The sequence below is a fragment of the Nematolebias whitei genome, chromosome 3, assembly GCF_014905685.2.
Source record: "Nematolebias whitei isolate Nwh7 chromosome 3, NemWhi1, whole genome shotgun sequence".
NCBI lineage: Eukaryota > Metazoa > Chordata > Actinopteri > Cyprinodontiformes > Rivulidae > Nematolebias > Nematolebias whitei.
This window is the reverse complement of record NC_056500.1, coordinates 5,097,367-5,116,765: the sequence shown is the minus strand read 5'-3', so window position 1 is coordinate 5,116,765 and position 19,399 is coordinate 5,097,367. Positions and strand designations below refer to the sequence as shown.

At 43.1% G+C, this 19,399-nt stretch overlaps 2 protein-coding genes across 2 annotated transcripts in view; one reads left to right on the top strand and one right to left on the bottom strand.

Annotated features, from left to right (window-relative positions):
- Nucleotides 1-14,208, bottom strand: part of LOC119430490 (phosphatase and actin regulator 1) — a 23,058-nt gene extending 8,850 nt beyond the window's left edge. The window contains exons 1-2 of the mRNA XM_037697903.1: nucleotides 14,001-14,208; nucleotides 1,278-1,442 (exon numbers count right to left, since the gene is read on the bottom strand). Coding sequence (XP_037553831.1) covers nucleotides 1,278-1,442; nucleotides 14,001-14,115 — 280 coding nt within the window. The 5' untranslated portion in view covers nucleotides 14,116-14,208. The remainder of the gene's footprint in view (nucleotides 1-1,277; nucleotides 1,443-14,000) is intronic.
- A 1,788-nt stretch (nucleotides 14,209-15,996) lies between these two features.
- sirt5 (sirtuin 5) overlaps nucleotides 15,997-19,399 on the top strand; it is a 9,126-nt gene continuing 5,723 nt past the window's right edge. The window contains exons 1-4 of the mRNA XM_037697904.1: nucleotides 15,997-16,072; nucleotides 17,095-17,198; nucleotides 17,300-17,433; nucleotides 18,376-18,601. Coding sequence (XP_037553832.1) covers nucleotides 17,108-17,198; nucleotides 17,300-17,433; nucleotides 18,376-18,601 — 451 coding nt within the window. The 5' untranslated portion in view covers nucleotides 15,997-16,072; nucleotides 17,095-17,107. The remainder of the gene's footprint in view (nucleotides 16,073-17,094; nucleotides 17,199-17,299; nucleotides 17,434-18,375; nucleotides 18,602-19,399) is intronic.

Genomic DNA, 19,399 nt, shown 5'->3' with positions numbered 1-19,399 from the left:
ACCTCACCTTTTGATTTCTTTAGCTCACCTTTTGCTACATTTACTTCACCTTTTGCTACTTTGACCTCACATTTTGCTACCTTTACCTCACCCTTTGCTACCTTTACCCCACCCTTTGCTACCTTTACCTCACCCTTTGCTACCTTTACCTCACCCTTTGCTACTTTGACCTGATGTTTTGCTACTTTGACCTCACAGTTTGCTCCTTTGACCTCACCCTTTGCTACCTATACCTCACCCTTTGCTACCTTTACCCCACCCTTTGCTACTTTGACCTCACCCTTTGCAACATTTACCTAACTTAATTTCTTTACCTCACATTTTGCTACCTTTACCTCACCCTTTGCTACCTTTACCTCACCCTTTGCTACCTTTACCTCACCCTTTGCTACTTTGACCTGATGTTTTGCTACTTTGACCTCACAGTTTGCTACTTTGACCTCACCCTTTGCTACCTTTACCTCACCCTTTGCTACTTTGACCTCACCCTTTGCTACTTTGACCTCACCCTTTGCTACTTTGACCTCACCCTTTGCTTCCTTTACCTCACCTTTTGCTTCCTTTACCTCACTTTTTTCTACTTTTACCTAATCTTTTGATACCTTTATCTTGCTTTTTTAGTGCAGCTTTCATTTAGCTTGTTTTTGCTTCCTCCATTCTTGTTTTAACTTTGAAAACTCAAAGTTTTAGCTTCTTCAGCAATTCCCAGAGAAGACCGTCAGCGCTCAGCATTCTCTCTGCATTTTCACAGAAATGTTTTTTTTTTCTCTCCCCCAGAGTTTTATTAAAGGTTTGATTACAAGTCTGGGGCGGCTGTGGCTGAGTGGTTAGAGCAGTTGTCCTCCAATGCGAGAGTTGGGGGTTCGAATCCACCAGCAGTCATATGCTGAAGTGTCCCTGGGCAAGACACTGAACCCCTCATAGCCTCTGATGTGTGTCCCATCAGTGTATGAATGTGACAAAGCTCTGATTAATCTCTTTAGAATGATTTGTTTAATTAGCTTTGTAGAGATCTAGTAGAGTGCTGTGTGAATGGGTAAATGAGGACACAGATTGTAGTGTAAAAGAGCTTTGAGTGTCTTGAAATAAGATAGAAAGGCGCTATATAAGTACAGTCCATTTACCATTTACAAGTCACACTGGGAAAATTAGAAAACAAGGGAAGTATGACTTGTTTGTAAGAAAGGGCTGTAGGAACAAAACCAGATCAAAGTGGAGGTGTTTACCCACAATGCACAGCAGCATGTTAGGAGAGAACCAAACATGGCCTGTCTTACCTGCAGATGTCTGCTTGAATGTCTCGCTCTTCTTCTTCCTCCATTTCCAGGGTTTAAACAGGCGACCTAAAGTGGCAAACTTGCTCCGTCGGCGGATAGGAGGCGTATGGGTCCCTGGTACCAGCGAGTCGGACCGCATTGATGCCAGCCGCTCCACCTCCTCAGCTGGAAGACCCAAACACAACAAGGTGATGAGCAAGCCTTTATTTAACCTTAATCACTTCTATCAAACATCCTTCATGATTCTGAATGTCCTTTAATAAAAAGCCAAACAGTTTTTAGATGTGCACAGAGAACAAATGATCCAGGATCTGATGAAACATTTTTACCCTGCTGAGACTCGACAAGCACACAAGCACGACCTCTGACCTCTGTGCAGCTGAATATCTGAATCTAATATGACTCAGTAGACAGGAGGACGATGTCAGCCCTGAGTGGAGACGTCAGGTCAGAGACCGTCATATGTCACCGTCAACGTATCTGAGCTTCTAAACTGTTCAGCAGCGTGAGTGTTGGTGTGTGCAAACAAAAATCCTGATCAGAGCACAGAACTAAACGTTGCCTTTCGATTTCATTCACAGCTTCAATCTTGACTTGATGACTCTGACGGGGCTGAAAAATATCTGGATCAGCTGAGCTGATGATCTCAAAGATTTGATGTGAATGTTCAAAACTGCTGAACGTCTGAATCAGGATTAGAGTTAAAGAGTTAACTAAGAAAAATAGGCTTCAGCTAGGGCCTCGTTGTTCATCTTATTCTACTTCTACTTTTTAGCTGCTGTTGTGCTATTTTTAGCTCATAACTGTTGCATTATATTTCTACTCTTTGGTGGTTGTTTAGCTGTACAGTGTCCTTTAGTGTTGTGCAGTCTCCTGAAAGGCATTTTTTAAATAAAATGCATTATTATTATTTTATTGTTCTACTATATTTAGCTAGCATTTAGCCATTGTTCAGCTACTTTTAGCTAGCATTTTTTTACTACCTTTTGCTTTTAAGTAGTGTTTTGTTTCTTTTAGCTAATCTGCTTTTTAAACATTTAATTTGCATTTCGATACTTTTAGATTTGAGCTAGCTTTTTGATACCTTTAGCTGTTGTTCAGCTACTTGTAGCTGCCATTCTGCAATTTTAGCTAGTCTTTTAATACTTTTAGCTTTCAGTTAACCTTTTTCTACTTTAAATGGTGTCTTTTTTTAGGTTTCAGTAAATGTTCTCCTTTTTAGCTGGCCTTTGGATTCATTTAATTAGCCTTTTGATACATTTAGCTGTCATTCAGCTACTTGTAGCTACCATTTTTGCTATATTAACTAGCCATTTGATATTTTTAGAGCTTAACCCAAACATTTTTAGAGCTTAAACTAAACTAAAGCTAATAACTATTTTAAATACCTCGTACATATGTTTGTTTATCTATAGTTAGATTTTTTTTCTTGTAATATTTAGGTAAGAAATGTTAGTTTTCAAATAATGCAGCTTTCAGTGATGTTCAATTGAAGCTGAGGATTGTGGAAGGGATGCAAATAAATTATATTGGCAGCTGTGCAGAAGAGAAAGACACTAAACATAGCTGATGATTTAAAAATATATAAAGAAGCTAAATTTACAAGTTTACTTTTAATTATAAACAAAATTGGTTTTCTTTGTGCAGTTCAATGAAAAGCCATTAAGTACATTTACATATTTCTGCCAGCAGGTGGCGCTCACTTCAAGTGAATAAAAAATAATTGAGTGTCAAAATGAGCTGCTGGTTGCAGGTTCACTCATTTCGTATACGCGTCATTTTCATTTCCAATACATTTGTGTTGATAGTTCAAGCTTTTCTACTTTAAAGTGAAATCTAAAATATTCAGTTCTGATACACACAGACAGATGTGAGCTAAAAGTAAGCAGCTGCAGTGAAGTATCCAGCTTCATGCCTTCAAACTACAAGCACAGACATCAGCAGAGACGAAAATATTCTGGGACGGAGACTTCCAGCACCCAGCTGAAGCGACTGAGGCTTAACGTGATGGGAAACAAGGACCAGGGGAGAAAAGCCGCCATGGCTCCTGGTCAAAAAAGGCCTCAAATGTTTTCTTCTTCTTATGACTTCAGGACCTCAGAACATTGTTAGCCAAGGCCAATAAATCATCTGTGTCACATAATGTTACTTTCAAGGTTTAATCAAAACAACTCCATCATCTGTCAACATAAGATGATCTTCATTGGAAATGGAACCATTTGTGACATTTTAAAATTCACAGGCTGCAGTTTAGATGATGGGGGAGTGGTGGCGCAGAGGCTAGGGCAGGTGGGCCTGTGATCAGAAGATCGCCGGTTTGACTCCCCGGAACGACAACATCAAAATGTGGGTGGGAAAGGTGAGACACCCACATCTGTCTCCACCCTCATCTGCCCCACTCTGGGCCCTTGAGCAAGGCCCTTAACCCCCAGCATCTGCTCCCACGGGTGCCCTAGATATCAGCTCTCTACTCCACGTAGAGGGCTGCGGTAGCTCAGTGGTCTGTGGTTGCGTCAGAAAGTGCATCGGCATTAAAAACAATTGCCAAGTCTTCATTCATTCATTCATTCATTCATTCATTCGACATTTATTTAAACAGACAAGTCACACTGAGCCTCGAAGACTCATCTACAAGTGAGATCTGTTTGGACAGACAATAAAAAGTGGTGAAAATGACACATGGGGTTTGGAGACAAAAAAAAAATCCTAACATGCTCTCAATCTGTGGCTGAAGGTTAACAGCATGACAATGAAAAACAAAAAACAAAAAAAAAACTCGCACAACCAGTACATAAGGACGCAGACATTGGGGGGGGGGGGGGGGGGACGCAAGGGCAGTGTATATGTCCAGAGACAACACACAGAAGCACTGCAGAGTTCAGATAAAATCACTCAGTTCAAATAGTTCCCTCTGGAGAGATCCGTGGGTTGGGGGGGGGGGGGGGGGGTCGAGGACGGACAAGGATGAATCCAAAGAGTCCTGAAATGATGACAGAATGTTTATTCAGCTGGGCCCCTCTGATTGGTCTGTAGACTTCCTTGGTAGGAGGGGATGGAGGGGCAGATCATCAGGTTTACTAAACTTCCAGGCGAATTAAGATAAGATGGCCTGTCAAGGCCAGTCAGGGAGCTGAATTCAGATGAACACAATTGTTTTGGGAACAGGCAGAACTTTAATGACATCTACCTGGACTCTGTGCCAGCCACACCAATGGATCATACCCGAGCGTAATCCCCAAGATCTGATCCATCCTGCCAAAAGCATTTGAGTCTGGGTGCTCGAGGCACAAAACAAACCATCACATAAAACTTCCTTGATTGTAGATAAAACCAGGTACCAGCTGGATCCAAAAAGCAGGAAACTAGTCATCATAAATCTAATATATATATATATATATATATATATATATATATATATATATATGTATATATATATGTATATATATATGTGTGTGTGTGTGTCCTGAACATCCACGAATGACAGCAGAGATAGACACGTCATCAAGTCTTCCAAGTCGATGAGATATCCAGATGCGTGCGTGCCAACAGGGCAAATCGGCTCACCTAAAGCCCGTATTCTCTTCGAAGAAATGTTATGAATCGAGTTGGAGGGACCAACTGACCAAATCCAAATCCATAGAAGAATTATGATTCGGAAGATTTGTAGAAGAGAGGCTCTAAAGCAGTTTCACAGACAGGACAGAGCAAAGCAAAGCAGAGAGGAAGAGGTGGAGATACGAGTCTGCCCTTGACAAGAGCAAGTGTTGAAGTTCATGCGTTAGTTTGCTGTGACGACCCCTGAGGAAGGGAACAGCCAAAAGAGAGAAGGCAGCTGCAGTTTAGATGCAATGTTGACTTTAACAAGCAGAAAATTCTTCATATTTTGCTTTAAAGAATTTGTCCTTTTGTTGCCTCAGGCTAAAGTTCTCCAGGTTTTCTTGTGTTTCACAGAAGTAGCACATAAAAATACCTCAGCACCAACAAGGTGCTAAAAGGTAGGAGCTGAAAGCTTTGAACAAACCGAAGGCTCAGCGCTCAGATCCAGTTCAATACTGGTTCTTTACCAAGTTTTTTTTTTATCAACACACAGCTCAGGCACAAAAATCAGTTTGAACGAGTCAGACCTTGTTCTTTGTCTAAAGTCAGCGAATAAAATACGTGGAAATTAACGAGAAGAAAACTCTGAAGGATCGTCAGAAAGCCTGAACTGCTGATCTTTACGACTTTTAAAAAAAAAAGTCTAGCTAAAGGTAGACTTGGCTGTTTCTGATGATCACCTTCCGTCTCCTCCCATCAGGACTTCAGTCTTTATCAGGAAAAAATATTAATCATCCTTCAGCCTTTGATGCTGCTGCTAAATTAGGCCCTGAACAGAGACGAGGATCCTCACAGTGAATGTAAGATTAATGAGCTCCTGATGACAGCTCAGTCCTTCTGTTCAGACTCGGAAATCATTTCACCTTCACTTTCCCAGCTGGTCAATTATCCTCCTCCATGATTAAGGTGTTCTCCGGCTGCAGGGCTCTTAAATTTGACATGCAGCTGTCTTCAGTTGATGCACACTGAGCACATGTGAGAAGCTGAACATGGAGCGTTTCGCACGCAGCAGGAGCGCCGACCTGCACTGCTATAAACTTCACAGATGCTCTTCAGGAGAGACACGGGGGGCAAAGAGGTCAAACTTAACGCAGATAACAGCTGCATTGCATATAGACTTTATCAGAAAGTGACCCAGAAGCTCATTTAGTTTCACTTCATCCATCAACCCAAAGATATGCTGTTGCAAAGGGAAAGATCATCTTCACTCATATGAACTGACCTAATTCAGGGAAAATAATGCAATATTTAAACAAGATAATGCTCTGATTTGTCATGGAACTTGCACGAGAAACAAAAAAAACACAGAGTCTCAATTTAATTTTATAAACTGAACTAATTTTTAACAGTTGATCAGCTGATCCTCTAAAAGCCTTGTGCACCTTATTATATTATAATTGTTCAAATTCAATTCAAATTCAAAAATACTTTATTAATCCCAAAGGGAAATTATTTGTTGTTGTAACTCGTTATCCTCATTTCATTAAGAGATGTTATAGATGCTGATGCTGTAGGCAGGAAGGATCTCTTGTAAAGGTCCATCCCACAGTGGATCCTAAGAAACTGGCTGCAGATGCTGTCCGATCCGTCCACCCAGACTCAGCTGGCCTCTCGGTTCCCCCGGGCTGTAGGACCGCCCGAATGCCGGCAGAACTCCTCCCAGAGCGATGGCCACTCCTCCCAGCAGCCTGTCGAGCTCCTCGTCGCTGTGGACAGCCAACTGTAGGCGCAGAAGGACGATCCTGTCCCTCCGCTGTCATGAGCCGTGTTTCCTGCTAGTTCCAGGATCTCAGTGGTCAGGCACTCGAGCACAACTGGCAGGTAGATGAGAATGCATCCACAGAACATCCTTTTCAACTCATTTGAGATTTGGGGCTGCAGTTGAGATATTATTTGAGTTTTTGAGATGTTAATCAGCTGCTGTTGGTTGTAGAAAACTGCCTTGTTGCCATGGTTACGCATCATAACAAATGTCCAAAACTTAAAAAGTTTCAGTAAAAATCCTTCCAGCTGCACAGCATCTGATACCAGAGGAAACACTCGTCCAAAAAATGTGATTTACGTCCAAAAAAAACCAGGAATTAAAGTTTCCAAAAGCAAAATCTCAGAATGAAATTAACAGAGCTGCTCCAACATGCAGCCACCTTAAGTGGCGCAATTCTAGAACAAAGCGTATATCGGCGTATATCTTATACTGTTTCTTGTTTTCATTAATGCACTTTATATTTTTGCTATTTTGGGGTGTAATTGGGACTCTGTGTACACAATTTCATTCCACCTCATGTGCCACATGTGATGTGAATGACAGTCACCTTATAATGCTTTTCTTTTACTTAAGGAGATTGGTTTTTATCTAAACGAGCTACAAATCTGAACAAAGTCTCAGACTTTAATAAAAGTAGCGTTCCTTCAATGAATGCTTATCACCCGCTGCCTTGAAAGCCAAAGATTTAAACTATGTCGTGTGATCAGTTAGCGCTTAGAGCAGGGCTATTCAACTGGCGGCCCGGGGGCCAAATCAGGCCCATGAGTGTTCAGTTCAACCCACCAATGGGTTCATTTTTAAATAAAACTAGATTTTAAATCATAAAACAAACTTGATTAATGAGAATAACTGCTGGATGTCCAACCCCTGAGCAGAGAGCTGCCATGTGGGGTGCAGATGGTGGGTGTTAAGAGCCTTGCTCAAGGGCCCAGAGTGCAGCAAATTATAGGGTGGAGGCAGGTGTGGGTGCTTCAATTTTCCCACCAACATTTTGATGTCTGTCCAGTGAGTCGAACCAGTGACCCTCCGATTACAAGCTCACCTTCTCTGACCTCTGCACCACCACTCCCCAATAGCCCATGTGTTGGTAATGCTAAATATAATAAATGAATAAAGACTAAGGACTTTATTTTTTTTTTTTCTTCAGACTGGTTGTTTAAAACCTTTATTGATAAAGCAAGGAAGCCCAGAGTGTGGAGTTTTATTCTGACAGTTTATTTCTTATTTATCTGGTAGAAAAGGTTTCTGGTCGGAGGCGAGGCGTGTTTTTCTCGTTGCATTCAGAGTAAATGTGTCTGCGATATTTTTCTGTCTCGCTCGAGAAAGGCTGAGAAAGAAAAAAAACGGAGGTTTGTGGCATCTTCGGGACAACATGTCTGATTTGGTCTCTGGTGCGTTTTCGTCTCCGTTTGTCTAAGAACATGTTGGCGTTAGCGCCGAACACTGGGGAGCAGTTTGACAGGAGGTCAAAGGCCACGCAAAGATCAGCCGTTTTATTTTTTCTTTATTTCCTCCTCCTCCTCCACCTCCTCCTCCACCTCCTCTGTCTGAGCGAACCACTTTGTTCTGCATTAATCCGAAGCGACAGTTCTGCAGTGCCTGTAAGCACCGTGTGTGTGTGTGTGTGTGTGTGTGTGTGTGTGTGTGTGTGTGTGCGTTAACATCACTGTAAATGTGTGAATGTAAGGCTTATCACAGAGATATGAGTCATCCTCTCTCCTCCCTCTTCATGCTCATCAGATTTGAACGAACGACGGCCTTCGCAAACGCACACGAGTCGCCTTTTGTGTTTGGACGACAGTTTTTCTTACAGAAGCGCATTGTGTGTATGCGTGTGTGTGTGTGTGTGTGTGTGTGTGTTAAAGAGAAGCTCACAGAGCAGCAGAACAACGCAGCATCCATCAACGAGGGATACAGAGCCACAACTGACATTTCTGAACACAACGCATCGATATGAGAAGAATCCAGCTAAAGTTAAGCACGGCTGAATCTGGACGGCCTCTGTGGAACTAAAGGTCTGACGTTGCTTGAAGGAATGCATATCACCCACCACCTCTCATGCGACAGAGTTCGTCAGTTCTCTACCCGCTCCTCTGACATCATCAGGCTGAGACACAGAATTCCCACAGTCCTCGGGAAGATTTCGGCTCAGAGTCATTTGCCTTCTTCGGCTGCGGTTTACACTCGAGCAGCGCAAAGATCGACTTGTATGAGCCGAAGAGTAGCAGAGAAACAAGAGAACAGTTTGTGTATGCGAGTGCTGAGAGGCAGGAGGAAGCTCTCGTCTGAATTTAAAGCTTCCTCCTCCTGTTTTTGTATTCTGCCCAGGTAGGGCTGCCTCTCAGCTCCAGGATTACTCACTTGTTCTCAGCCGGAGCTTCGTGGAAGTTTCATCCTCACCCTCTTTCCTCCTCTCCCTCCTCATGTGTCCTCTCTCTCTCTCTCCATCTCAGCTTCTCGTTCAGGACGGAGTCTGCACGCTTTGTGTTTGAATGAGAGCATCTTGGCCTCTCGGCTCTCACCGAGCTGACCCGGATCCACTGACTGAATGTAACGGAAACAAGCCGAAGAGTCCCAAACATAGAATTTGAAACAAATCTCCCTCTCAAGGAGCAATAATGTAACATGTTGTACATCTACACAGAATGGCCCATTCAGCCAATGAACCTGAAGAAACAGAAAAATGACCATAACAGGGTGAATTTTAGCTCAAACTTGGTGTAGTAGTAGCTACGAGTGATCCTCAGCACACACTGCAAGCCCAAACAGACAGTGTAACATCTGGTTTAAACTTTTGTCATGAATAAACTTTTTTTAAGGAATATGTTACCTTTCTTTCACACATTCAACCAAAACAAAGGTAAAGTTGACATGAAGAACAAACATCTGTCCATCCATCCATCCATTATCTCCTGCTCGTTCTGAAGTCGGGTCTCGGGGGCAGCAGCTTGAGCAGGGAGGTCCAGACACCTTTTTCCACAGCCACCTCTTCCAGATCTTCTGGGAGGACTCAAAGACATTCCCAGGACAACCGAGAGACGTAGTCTCTCCAGAGTGTCCTGGGTCTTCCCGGGGGTCTCCTCCCAGTCCAATATGCCAGAACCACCTCAACTGGCTCCTTTCCATGTGGAGGAGCAGCGGTTCTACTCCGAGACTCTCCTGATAACTGAACTTCTCACCCCGTCTCTAAGGGAGAGTCCAGCTACCCTGCGGAGGAATCTCATTTCAACCTCCTCCAGGATTTTCTTTCTGTCACTACCCAGAGTTCATGACCATGGATGAGTGTAGGAACGTAGTCTGACTGGTAAACAGAGAGCTTCTTACATCTCAGCTCCCTCTTCACCACAACGGACCAGTACGAAGTCCGCAATACTGCAGATGCTGCACCATTCACTCTGTCAATCTCACGCTCCATTCTTCCCTCACTCGTAAACAAAACCCCGAGACACTTGAACTCTTCCACTTGAGGCAGAACCTCACCATCGACCTGAAGAGAACAATCCACCCTTTCCCAACTGAGGACCACGGCCTCAAATTTGGAGGTGCTGATTCTCATCCCAGCCGATTCACACTCGGCTGCGAACCGCTCCAGTGAGAGCTGGAGATCACGGCACGATGACGCCAACAGGACCACATCATCTGCAAAGAGCTGAGATGGAATCCTGAGGCCACCGAACCGGACTCCCTCCTCCCCCTGGCTGCACCGAGAAGTTCCGTCCATGAAAGTTATGAACAGAATCTGTGACAATGGGCAGCCCTGGTGGAGTTCAACTCCCACCCTGAAGGGGTCCGACTTACTACCGGTACTGCGAACCAAACTCTCGGGGAACAAACATAAATCCCAAACAACAAACCTTAAAAACTAAACCACAAAGGAAACGACAAACAGAACATGGTAATGTGGACCGGGAGATTCTACAAATAAGTTTCACCAAACTTCAGGATAAATTTGTACAGAAACAATTAATTCCATTCATAAAAATCTGGATGAAATGTGGCGGCAGAAGTTTCGGCTAAAGCGAGCAACGAGCGGCGATTAACTCTCGTTTACTATGCTAAGCACACACGATGAAAAGCCGTCATGTGAACGGTGGCGCACATCAAACAGAGGAGTGGGCTGGATTTATGCAGAACAGCAGCAAGTGGAAGACATGCGAGTGGGCGGCAGATGTCTTAAGAGGTGACCTAAAATAAACGAGAAAAAGAAGAGGAATGATCCGTGACGGACGTGCTGCAGCCGTGAGAACGAGTGCTGGTGGGAGACGACCCAAGAGTGCAGCGCGCTGAAATATAACGAGTTTAATAATAAATAAAAACAGGTGAAGAGTTTCACAAAAACAGATCCAGGATGAGAAGGACGCTGATGTGGAAGAATGGCAGATGTTCAGTTTGTTTGAAAAAGGTGTTTCCGAGCGTTTAAACGTGGATCTTAAAAGAATAAAGTTTAATATTTATTCTGTTAGAACTGACTGACAGCTGTGAAGATAGTCTGACGAGGCGGGTCGGAGTCTGTGTCTCTTTCATGAAATTACTTTTACAAATTGAGAATTATAGCTTATACTTCAATTCTGCTCTCTAAAATGATATTATACAGTAGGCCTGTCACGATAAACAATAAATCAATTAATCGCATGATAAATGAAAATTATCGACCTCATTTTCATTCATCGGCTTTATCGTTTCTTCATGTCTCTCTCTTTCTACTGAAGACACTGGATGACAAAAGGCTCTTCACTGACCCCTCCCCTTCTCTTTAAAATCTGTTTTAACGATCCAAAATCGCGTTTTCGGATCGTTAAAAGCAGCTAAGCTGAGAAGCTAAGCTACGAGCTAAGCTAACAGGCCAACCTCGGGGGGAAAAAACCTCCGTCTTGTCGAAGCTTCAGAATTCACGGTTGAAACCCGTGTCTGTGTAAAAAGTTGTTTTTCTCTGCAAAAAGAAGCCGAGAACTTGTGGTTTTTATTAAAAGCTTTGCGTGAAAAATGCTACGATAAAGAGCTCAAACCACACCGAGCGTCCGCCATTTTGAGAACTAAAGAGAGACAGCCCATGTCACGTCAAGGGGCCTCCCTCCCATTTTTCTTAAAGAGACACGCTCGCTCCCTCACTATCCATCCTTCGGTACAAAAAGACTTATACTGTTATCCGGTGGTCAAAAAATGTACTACACTCAAAACAAATTAACCAACATTTCTTCTTAAAATTGACAATAATTATAATTATTGTCAAATTTCAAACAATATTATTGTTTATCGCAATAATTTCTGAGACAATTAATTGCCCAGCAAAATTTGTTATTGTGACAGGCACCAAAAAATAGAGGTTGATCACGTTTTAAAGGAACATCTTCACTTTATGAGACAGAAAGATCATCTGCTTTTTTAATGCAACTGTTAAATTTACTTTAACTTAATCAGAATTTAAGCATTTTATTCAAACTGCTGTGAGGTCGCTTGGAGCACGGCTCCGTTCAGTCCTGGATCTTTGGGCCTGCATCAGATCCCACCATCTGACAGCATCAGGAGGACACCTGGACCAGAGGGTCAAGTTAGTCCTAAACCTCTGGTTCCCGTCAGGAACACTCATCCGTCTGTTCTTTCATCCACCATAATATCTAAAAATGGGTTCATCAATGTAAAAACTTATTTATTAAATGCTGAGCTCGATACATTATAAATTTTGACATCTCAATATTTGCAGTGACTCAAACAATTTTTCCTATCTTTAAAATAACTTTGTATAAATATTTGTCAATTTTGCAACCCAGTACCTGCCTTTTTTAATTTTATAAATGGAAGACAATCACCGCTAAATCCCTATTTATTTATTTTCTCCATTTGTGGACCTGTATGATATTTTAAGGCTCAACAATTAATAAAATGGAAACATCCAGATTAAACTATATTTAAAAAAAAAAAACTATAAAAAGAGATTTTTCTGGATTATCATAATCTGTGTTTTGTGGTGTTTGAGTCTACTTGTGATTATTTTATTTAATTCTGCGTATCAGTTTTTCTCCCGTGTTTCCAGCTCTTGTCATTCCTTCTTGTTAGTTTTGGTCTTTGAATAATCGTCTCGTTCTCCGTGGGTTGTGCTTCATCTGCCAGTCACGCTCTGAACCCGTGTCTCCCCCAGTTCTCTGCTGCCACTTCATCTTTTTGTTTTTGATTATTTAAATAAATAAGTTTATTTTTGTTTTACCCTGCGCTCCTTGTGTCTGCACCTGCGGTTCAACTCCTCAGAGACTCGTATGGATGAACCGTTAGCCTGCTAACTTGAACGAACGTTGAACCAGGAACTCCTCCTCATCTGTTGCGTGACTCAACCGAGCCAACGAGGAACAAACTGAGAGGGAGTAAGAAGTGATGGGCGAGTGGAAGCAGGTGAGCTGATGATTGCAAATGGCCGACAGGTGAGTGACAAAGAAGCCTGAACTGAAAATGTAAAACTGACAGAAACACCAACATCGGACGAGAAGTGAACACAAAAACCTGAGCAGCTTCCTTCAACTCAACCGACACTAAAAACCAGAGAGGCGGCTCTGAGGTGCCTGAGAGGAGCTGCTGGGGGTCACCAAGGTCAGCTGGCAGAGAGGAGGGTCTGGATGAGGTCTGAGAGGGGCATCAAACAGATGAGGACTCACCTGATCATGTTTCTGCTTAAATATCTCAAACCTCTTGATGAATGTTAAAACATTTACCCGAACATAAGCTTTGGGTTAAACTTCTGAAGTCAATCCAAATCAAGATGGCCGCCGCAGCCAACGCATAAATGGCTTCATCGCAGTGATGCATGTGGTAGTAGCTGGGAGTGATCCCTAAAGGTTTGACTGAAACATCTTTAACTCCAACAGTAGCTCATTTTAGTCTGAAACTCTGCCAGGAAAGGTGGCGCGCGTGCGCGTGTGTGTCACGTGACCAGCCACAGCTCTGGAGGAGGGAGCGTTTGATGCAACACCCTGCGGGACAAAAAACCACAGCGATGATCGTGATTGTGGCTCTGATGATGAGACGCGTTCAGCAGCCACGCGCGCCTTCACGTGAAGGATGCTGATCAAACAGGCGTGCCGCCGTGACCATAGTAACAAAAGAAACTGTTTTCCTGCAGGCTGGCTGAGCTCGGGGAGGGTTGGCATCCATTCCTAATAAAAGCACGCGCGTTTTTAACGCGAGCAGCCCAAGTTCACGCAGCGTGGCACCGCAGCGCACAGTGGTCCTCCTCCCCCACATCACCTCCATCATCCTGCACCACCGGGACCTCTCCCTGACCCACAGAACCGTTCATCCCCCGTCCAGAACCGACGCGCCGCGAATGCTGCGGAGAGCACGCGCGATGCGCGCGGCAGCCTGCCCGCTCCTACCTGTCTCCAGGTGCAGAGAGATCCGGGCCTCGTTGATGTAGGGGGTGTCGCTCTTGGACCGGACCCTCCGGATCGGTCTGCGGTCCACCTCCTCCTGGGGGGCCGCCGCCGCCATGTTCCGGGGGGGGCGAGAAGCCGGGCGGCGTCCACGGAGCGGCGGGACTGAGGCGAGACGCGGCGCCGCAGCAGCAGCCAGTCGGTCGTGCACGCGCCAGGAGAGGCGGTGCTGGAGGAGGAGGAGAGGGGGAAGAAAGATGGGAGGCTTCCTCTGAGGCGCCTAACTAAACGGACCACAAACGCATCATTTACTGACGCGCCTGAACGCAACATGATGTTGATAATTAATTTTATGAATCAACTTTAATTAATGAAAGTAATTAACAGATAATTACAGCCTGTTTTGAACGAGTGGTTAGATATTTAACTAATGACACCAACGATTAAAATGATTCATTCATTTTATAAATAAATGCTTAATTCATAAATGATGAGATTTCATTGACTGGAGACGAGTCTGGTTCAGGAACCTCTCGTCTCAGCTTTGTGCAGACGATGTGGTTCTGTTGGCGTCTTTGGGCCACGACCGTCAGCATGTCGGGTCGGTTTGCAGGCGGGGATGAGAGTCAGATCACCCAAGTCTGAGGTCATGGTTCTCAACCAGAAATAGGTCTTCTCCTGAGTCAGAGTTCAAGTACTGGGGCGCCTCATCCTCAATATTGAGAGTGTTGCTTTGGTCAGTCGTGGTGAAGAAAGAAGTTGATTGAAAAGGCAAAGCTCTGGATTTACTGGTCTGTCTATCCAACCCTCATCTGTAGTCATGAGGTTCAAATCAGGACCAAAAGAAACAGATCCTGGATAGAAGTGGCTGAAATGAGCTTCCTTAGGGTGGGGGGCTCAACCTTAGTGTGGGGAGCTCCATCATCTGGGGGGAGCTGACTGCTGCTCCTCCACATCAAAATGAGTCAGCTGAGGTGGTTCATCTGATCAGAATGCCTCCTGGACGCCTCAGAAGGTTTTTGGACATGTATAGACCTCGGCGGTCAGACCAAGAACTCTGGAGGGATTTTATATCTTCTCTGGCCTGGAAAGGCCTTGAGGTCCCCCAGGATGAGTCTGAAAGTGTCGCTGGGAGGAGGGAGGTCTGGGTTCCCCTCCCAAACTCCACAGCATTCTGAAGATGAGTTGTTGCGACACAAGCAAAACAACTTTGACCCCCAACAAAGAGCTTCAGGTTGAGAAAAAGTAATTATTTCCACAAAAAAACAAACGCAACAACAAAAAAGAAAAGAAAAGAAAATCCTTAGCTTTTATTTTTAAGAGAAAATGTGACAAATTGTGTAAATGCGTTATTTTCTGATTAACTATAAACAGGTTACATTTTTTTTAATTAAATTACATGAAACTAGTTAGCAGTCCTGGCCATTTATAGCCATAAAATTATAAATACTATAATATTTGTCTTTAGATTTAGAATACTTTACTTCTGAACACATGTGTAATGAAATTTGGAGGGATGAGTGCCTTTTTTTTTTTTTTTTAACTAAAAAAGTTTATTTTGATGGGAGAAATTCTACAGGAAAAATATAGCTTAAATGTAAAAGTACAATATTCATACAGCTTTAACTTTTCCACCACAAACTTCCAAGTATTTTACTGGGATTTTACATGATCAACGCAAAGTAGTGCATGAATTTTGCATTGGAAGAAAAAAATATTCAAGGTTTTATTGAATTAAAACATATAATGTTTAAATTGACAGTCAGGGCATGGAGAGTGTTAATACTTTTTGGTTGTAACGTGACAAAATGTGGAAAAGTTCATGTTGGATAAATATTTTTTCGAGTCCTGGTAAATTATTTCCCATACCTCAATGCATAGTTTAATTTGCAGTTTTCCCTCATCTTAACATTGTGGGTCAACAGCGCCCTCTGCCGGTCATGTTAAATATTGCCCTTTACCTGGCTGCCTTCGTTCATTGGCTCATGTCCTCCCAGCTGATCCATTCTGGAGGAGGAAAACACGTTTCGACTTCCTGCCTGCTGCAGCTGAAGGTTCAGGTCTGGGCTTGACAGGTATAGATCGACAAGAGACCTCAGATACGATAAAAACACTCGGATCAACCGTATTAATGTGGATTTACCTGGTTAGCAGCGGCTTGCTAACTTGTAGTTGCAGCGCACGGGACTCTCAGGCTGTTAGCTTAGCCTTTAGTAGCATTGTTTTATGCTGCGTTTTGGGAGCATCGAAACTTTGAGATTAGGACTCAACTAGAAAACTTTGGACTTTTCTAAGAAGAGCATGGTTATTATTGTTAAGGAACAAAACTTCATCTGGCAATTTATAGTCATTTTTAACTGATTTAGTTACGGAATAAGAACCTATTTACGGAAATTCAATAGATCGTAAGTAACGAACCAAACTTTTTTTAATTAGCTACCTGTGCGTCTGGTTAATTAAATTCATTGCAGGAGTAAATTAAATCTGATCTGAGTTGAGATAAGAGCAACAAACCGACGTTTTTAGTCTTTTTCTTTTTAATTTCCTTCGGTGGTAGGGAAAAATCCGAGCCTGGAGCTGGTCATTGAAAGCAGCATGCTGTCAGTCATAAGGTTCATCTGCAAAACAAAACTCTTGCAATGTTTTCATCTGCACATGTTGTCATTATAACACAACTAACAGGCTACCTGTGTATTTACAGAGTTGGATTTTAAACAATAAACCGTCCAGAAGCCTTACACTACCTCACATTTTGTTTCTTACTAGTTTAGAACCAAATTTAGGTTTAATTTTAAAGAGGTAATTCTCCAACACTTGCCATTTTTTCCTGGTTTGCATTTCACTCTAATTCATGCACCCACCTCTTTTTTTTATATAACAGGTTCTGAGCACAGACCTAAACTTTTTAGTGTTGAAGAAATTCATTTTTTACAAAATTAAGAGGTTTCACATAAACAATTTTTCTCAGTTTTATTCTTTTTTTTTTTTGTTAAGCCAAAAATGGTCAAAAGCCTCAAATCTAAGAGCAGCAGTGTTTCACAGTGTAATCTATAAATCTGCTTTAAAGCATGTATAATGTGATATTTTTCTTCCCCAGTCTCTAAAAGTCAATGACTGTGCACCAGTTCATCCGTAGAGCCGTTCTAACCACTCACCTGAGAAAGCTGAAGCGGACCCAAGACATGGCGCGACCCAGCTCAGGTAAACCAACCCCCAATTTAACAACATTCTCCCCCAGTTGCTACTTTCAAATTCCTGTGTCTGCAAGTGGAGCGTCTCGGTGTTGTTGCGTTTGTGTCCAGACATGGCAGCTTTCAGGGAGATTTTCTCCGAAGCCAACAGCATCGCCATCATCACCGGAGCGGGAGTGAGTGCCGAGAGCGGAGTTCCCACCTTCAGAGGTGCCGGAGGCTACTGGAGGAAATGGAGCGCACAGGTGGGCCCTAACTGGTCTGAGTCCAGTAAAGAAAAGTGTTTGTTTGTATGAATGTTGGATTCCCAAAAAGGAAAAGATTAATTAGCTGATGATGGCCGTTTACTTAGCTGATCGCTGATTGACTTTGCTGAAATATGCTGAGAAAGCAGAAATTGTAAAGCGAAAAGAAAAATGCCAGCTAAAACAAGCTAAATGCCAGCTAAAAGCGAAAACTAAGAAAACCTTAGCTCGGAGGAGCAAAATGGCAACTAATGGGAGCATAGGAAGACGAAAATGTGCTGAAGCATAAAGTGTTTTGAATTTGAAGGAAGAAATTTTAATGTATGGTGAAAATAAACTGTGAAAAGCCTAAAAGTTACAAAAACTATTGCCCATTTGACATGTAAACGGTTAAAGTAGCTCAAAATATGCAGAAGTAGGTAGGATGCAATAAAAGTACAGAAACGGAAAATTAAAATGTGGACGTTGAATCAGAAATTTCCCATTTAGCCTTAAATGGATGCCTGTCACCCATTAACGTGCATGTTTTAAATAAAGCTCTTGCGTAATCTCCCAGCGCTCGGAGAACGTGATGGGGATGACTCTCAGCTACTGCCCACCACATTTTAGTTCCATACCTTTTTGAACGGCAGCGTTAATTTTAATGTTTCTAAGGTCGTTTAGCTACGGTGGCCATTTAGGTGTTTTTATTTCTAAGAGTCTCTGATTAATATATTATGGCAGGGATATTCAACTAAATATCTCAGGGGCCACAGTTACTGAAAGCCAAGAGCTCAGGGGCCGGTCATCCAGCAGTTAGTCATTAAGGAAGTTACTTTTATGGTTTAAAATCTAGTTTGATGTAAAAATGAACCCATTGGTGGGCTGAACCGAGCGCACCTGTGGGCCTGATTTGGCCCCTGGGCCACCAGTTGAATAGCCCTGTGTTCTGCTTTGTTGCAGGACCTGGCCACCCCAGAGGCCTTCTCCCACAACCCATCTCGAGTTTGGGAGTTCTATCACTACCGCCGGGAAGTCATGCTCACTAAAAACCCCAACCCGGCCCACCTAGCCGTTGCCGAATGCGAGGAGCGCCTCAGCAAACAAGGCCGAAAGGTTACCGTCATCACCCAGAACATCGACGAGCTCCACCGCCGAGCCGGGTCCAAAAACCTCCTGGAAATCCACGGTGAGAGCAAACTCTTCTGGTGTTTTTATTATTCTTACAACTATCAAACGCGTAGCTTTTAGCTGATGTTCTGCTTCTTTTAGCAATAACAACTCTTTCTGCAGAATCATTCAGAACTCAGCATTCAGGTTTTATTATCTCAGAAAATAACAGTTTTAGTAGCAAAAGGCTATCTAAAAGTAGCAAAAGGCTATCTAGATAAGGTAACTAAGAGCTGGAAGTAGCAAAACTGTAGCTAGAAGCTAAAAGTAGTAAAAGGCTATCTAGATAAGGTAACTAAGAGCTGAAAGTAGCAAAACTGTAGCTAGAAGCTAAAAGTACTAAAAGGCTAGCTAAAAGTAGTAAAAGGCTAGCTAAAAGTAGCAAAAGGCTAGCTAAAAGTAGCAAAAGGCTAGCTAAAAGTAGCAAAATGCTATCTAGATAAGGTGACTAAGAGCTGAAAGTAGCAAAACTGTAGCTAGAATCTAAAAGTAGCAAAAGGCTATAAAACCGATCAACAGAGGATGCAATCTCCTCTGTGGTCCACACTGCACTCAACCACCTGGAGCAGAAAAACTCTTACGTCCGTATGCTCTTTGTGGACTTCACATCCGCCTTCAACACCATGATCCCCCAAACCCTGATGGACAAACTATCCACACTAGGACTAAGCCCCTCCATCTGCAACTGGGTACTAGACTTTTTAACAAACAGACCACAGTTAGTGAGGATCCACAACCTCTCCTCCTCCACCATAACCCTCAGCACTGGCTCTCCTCAGGGATGTGTGTTGAGCCCCCTCCTGTTTACTCTGCTCAC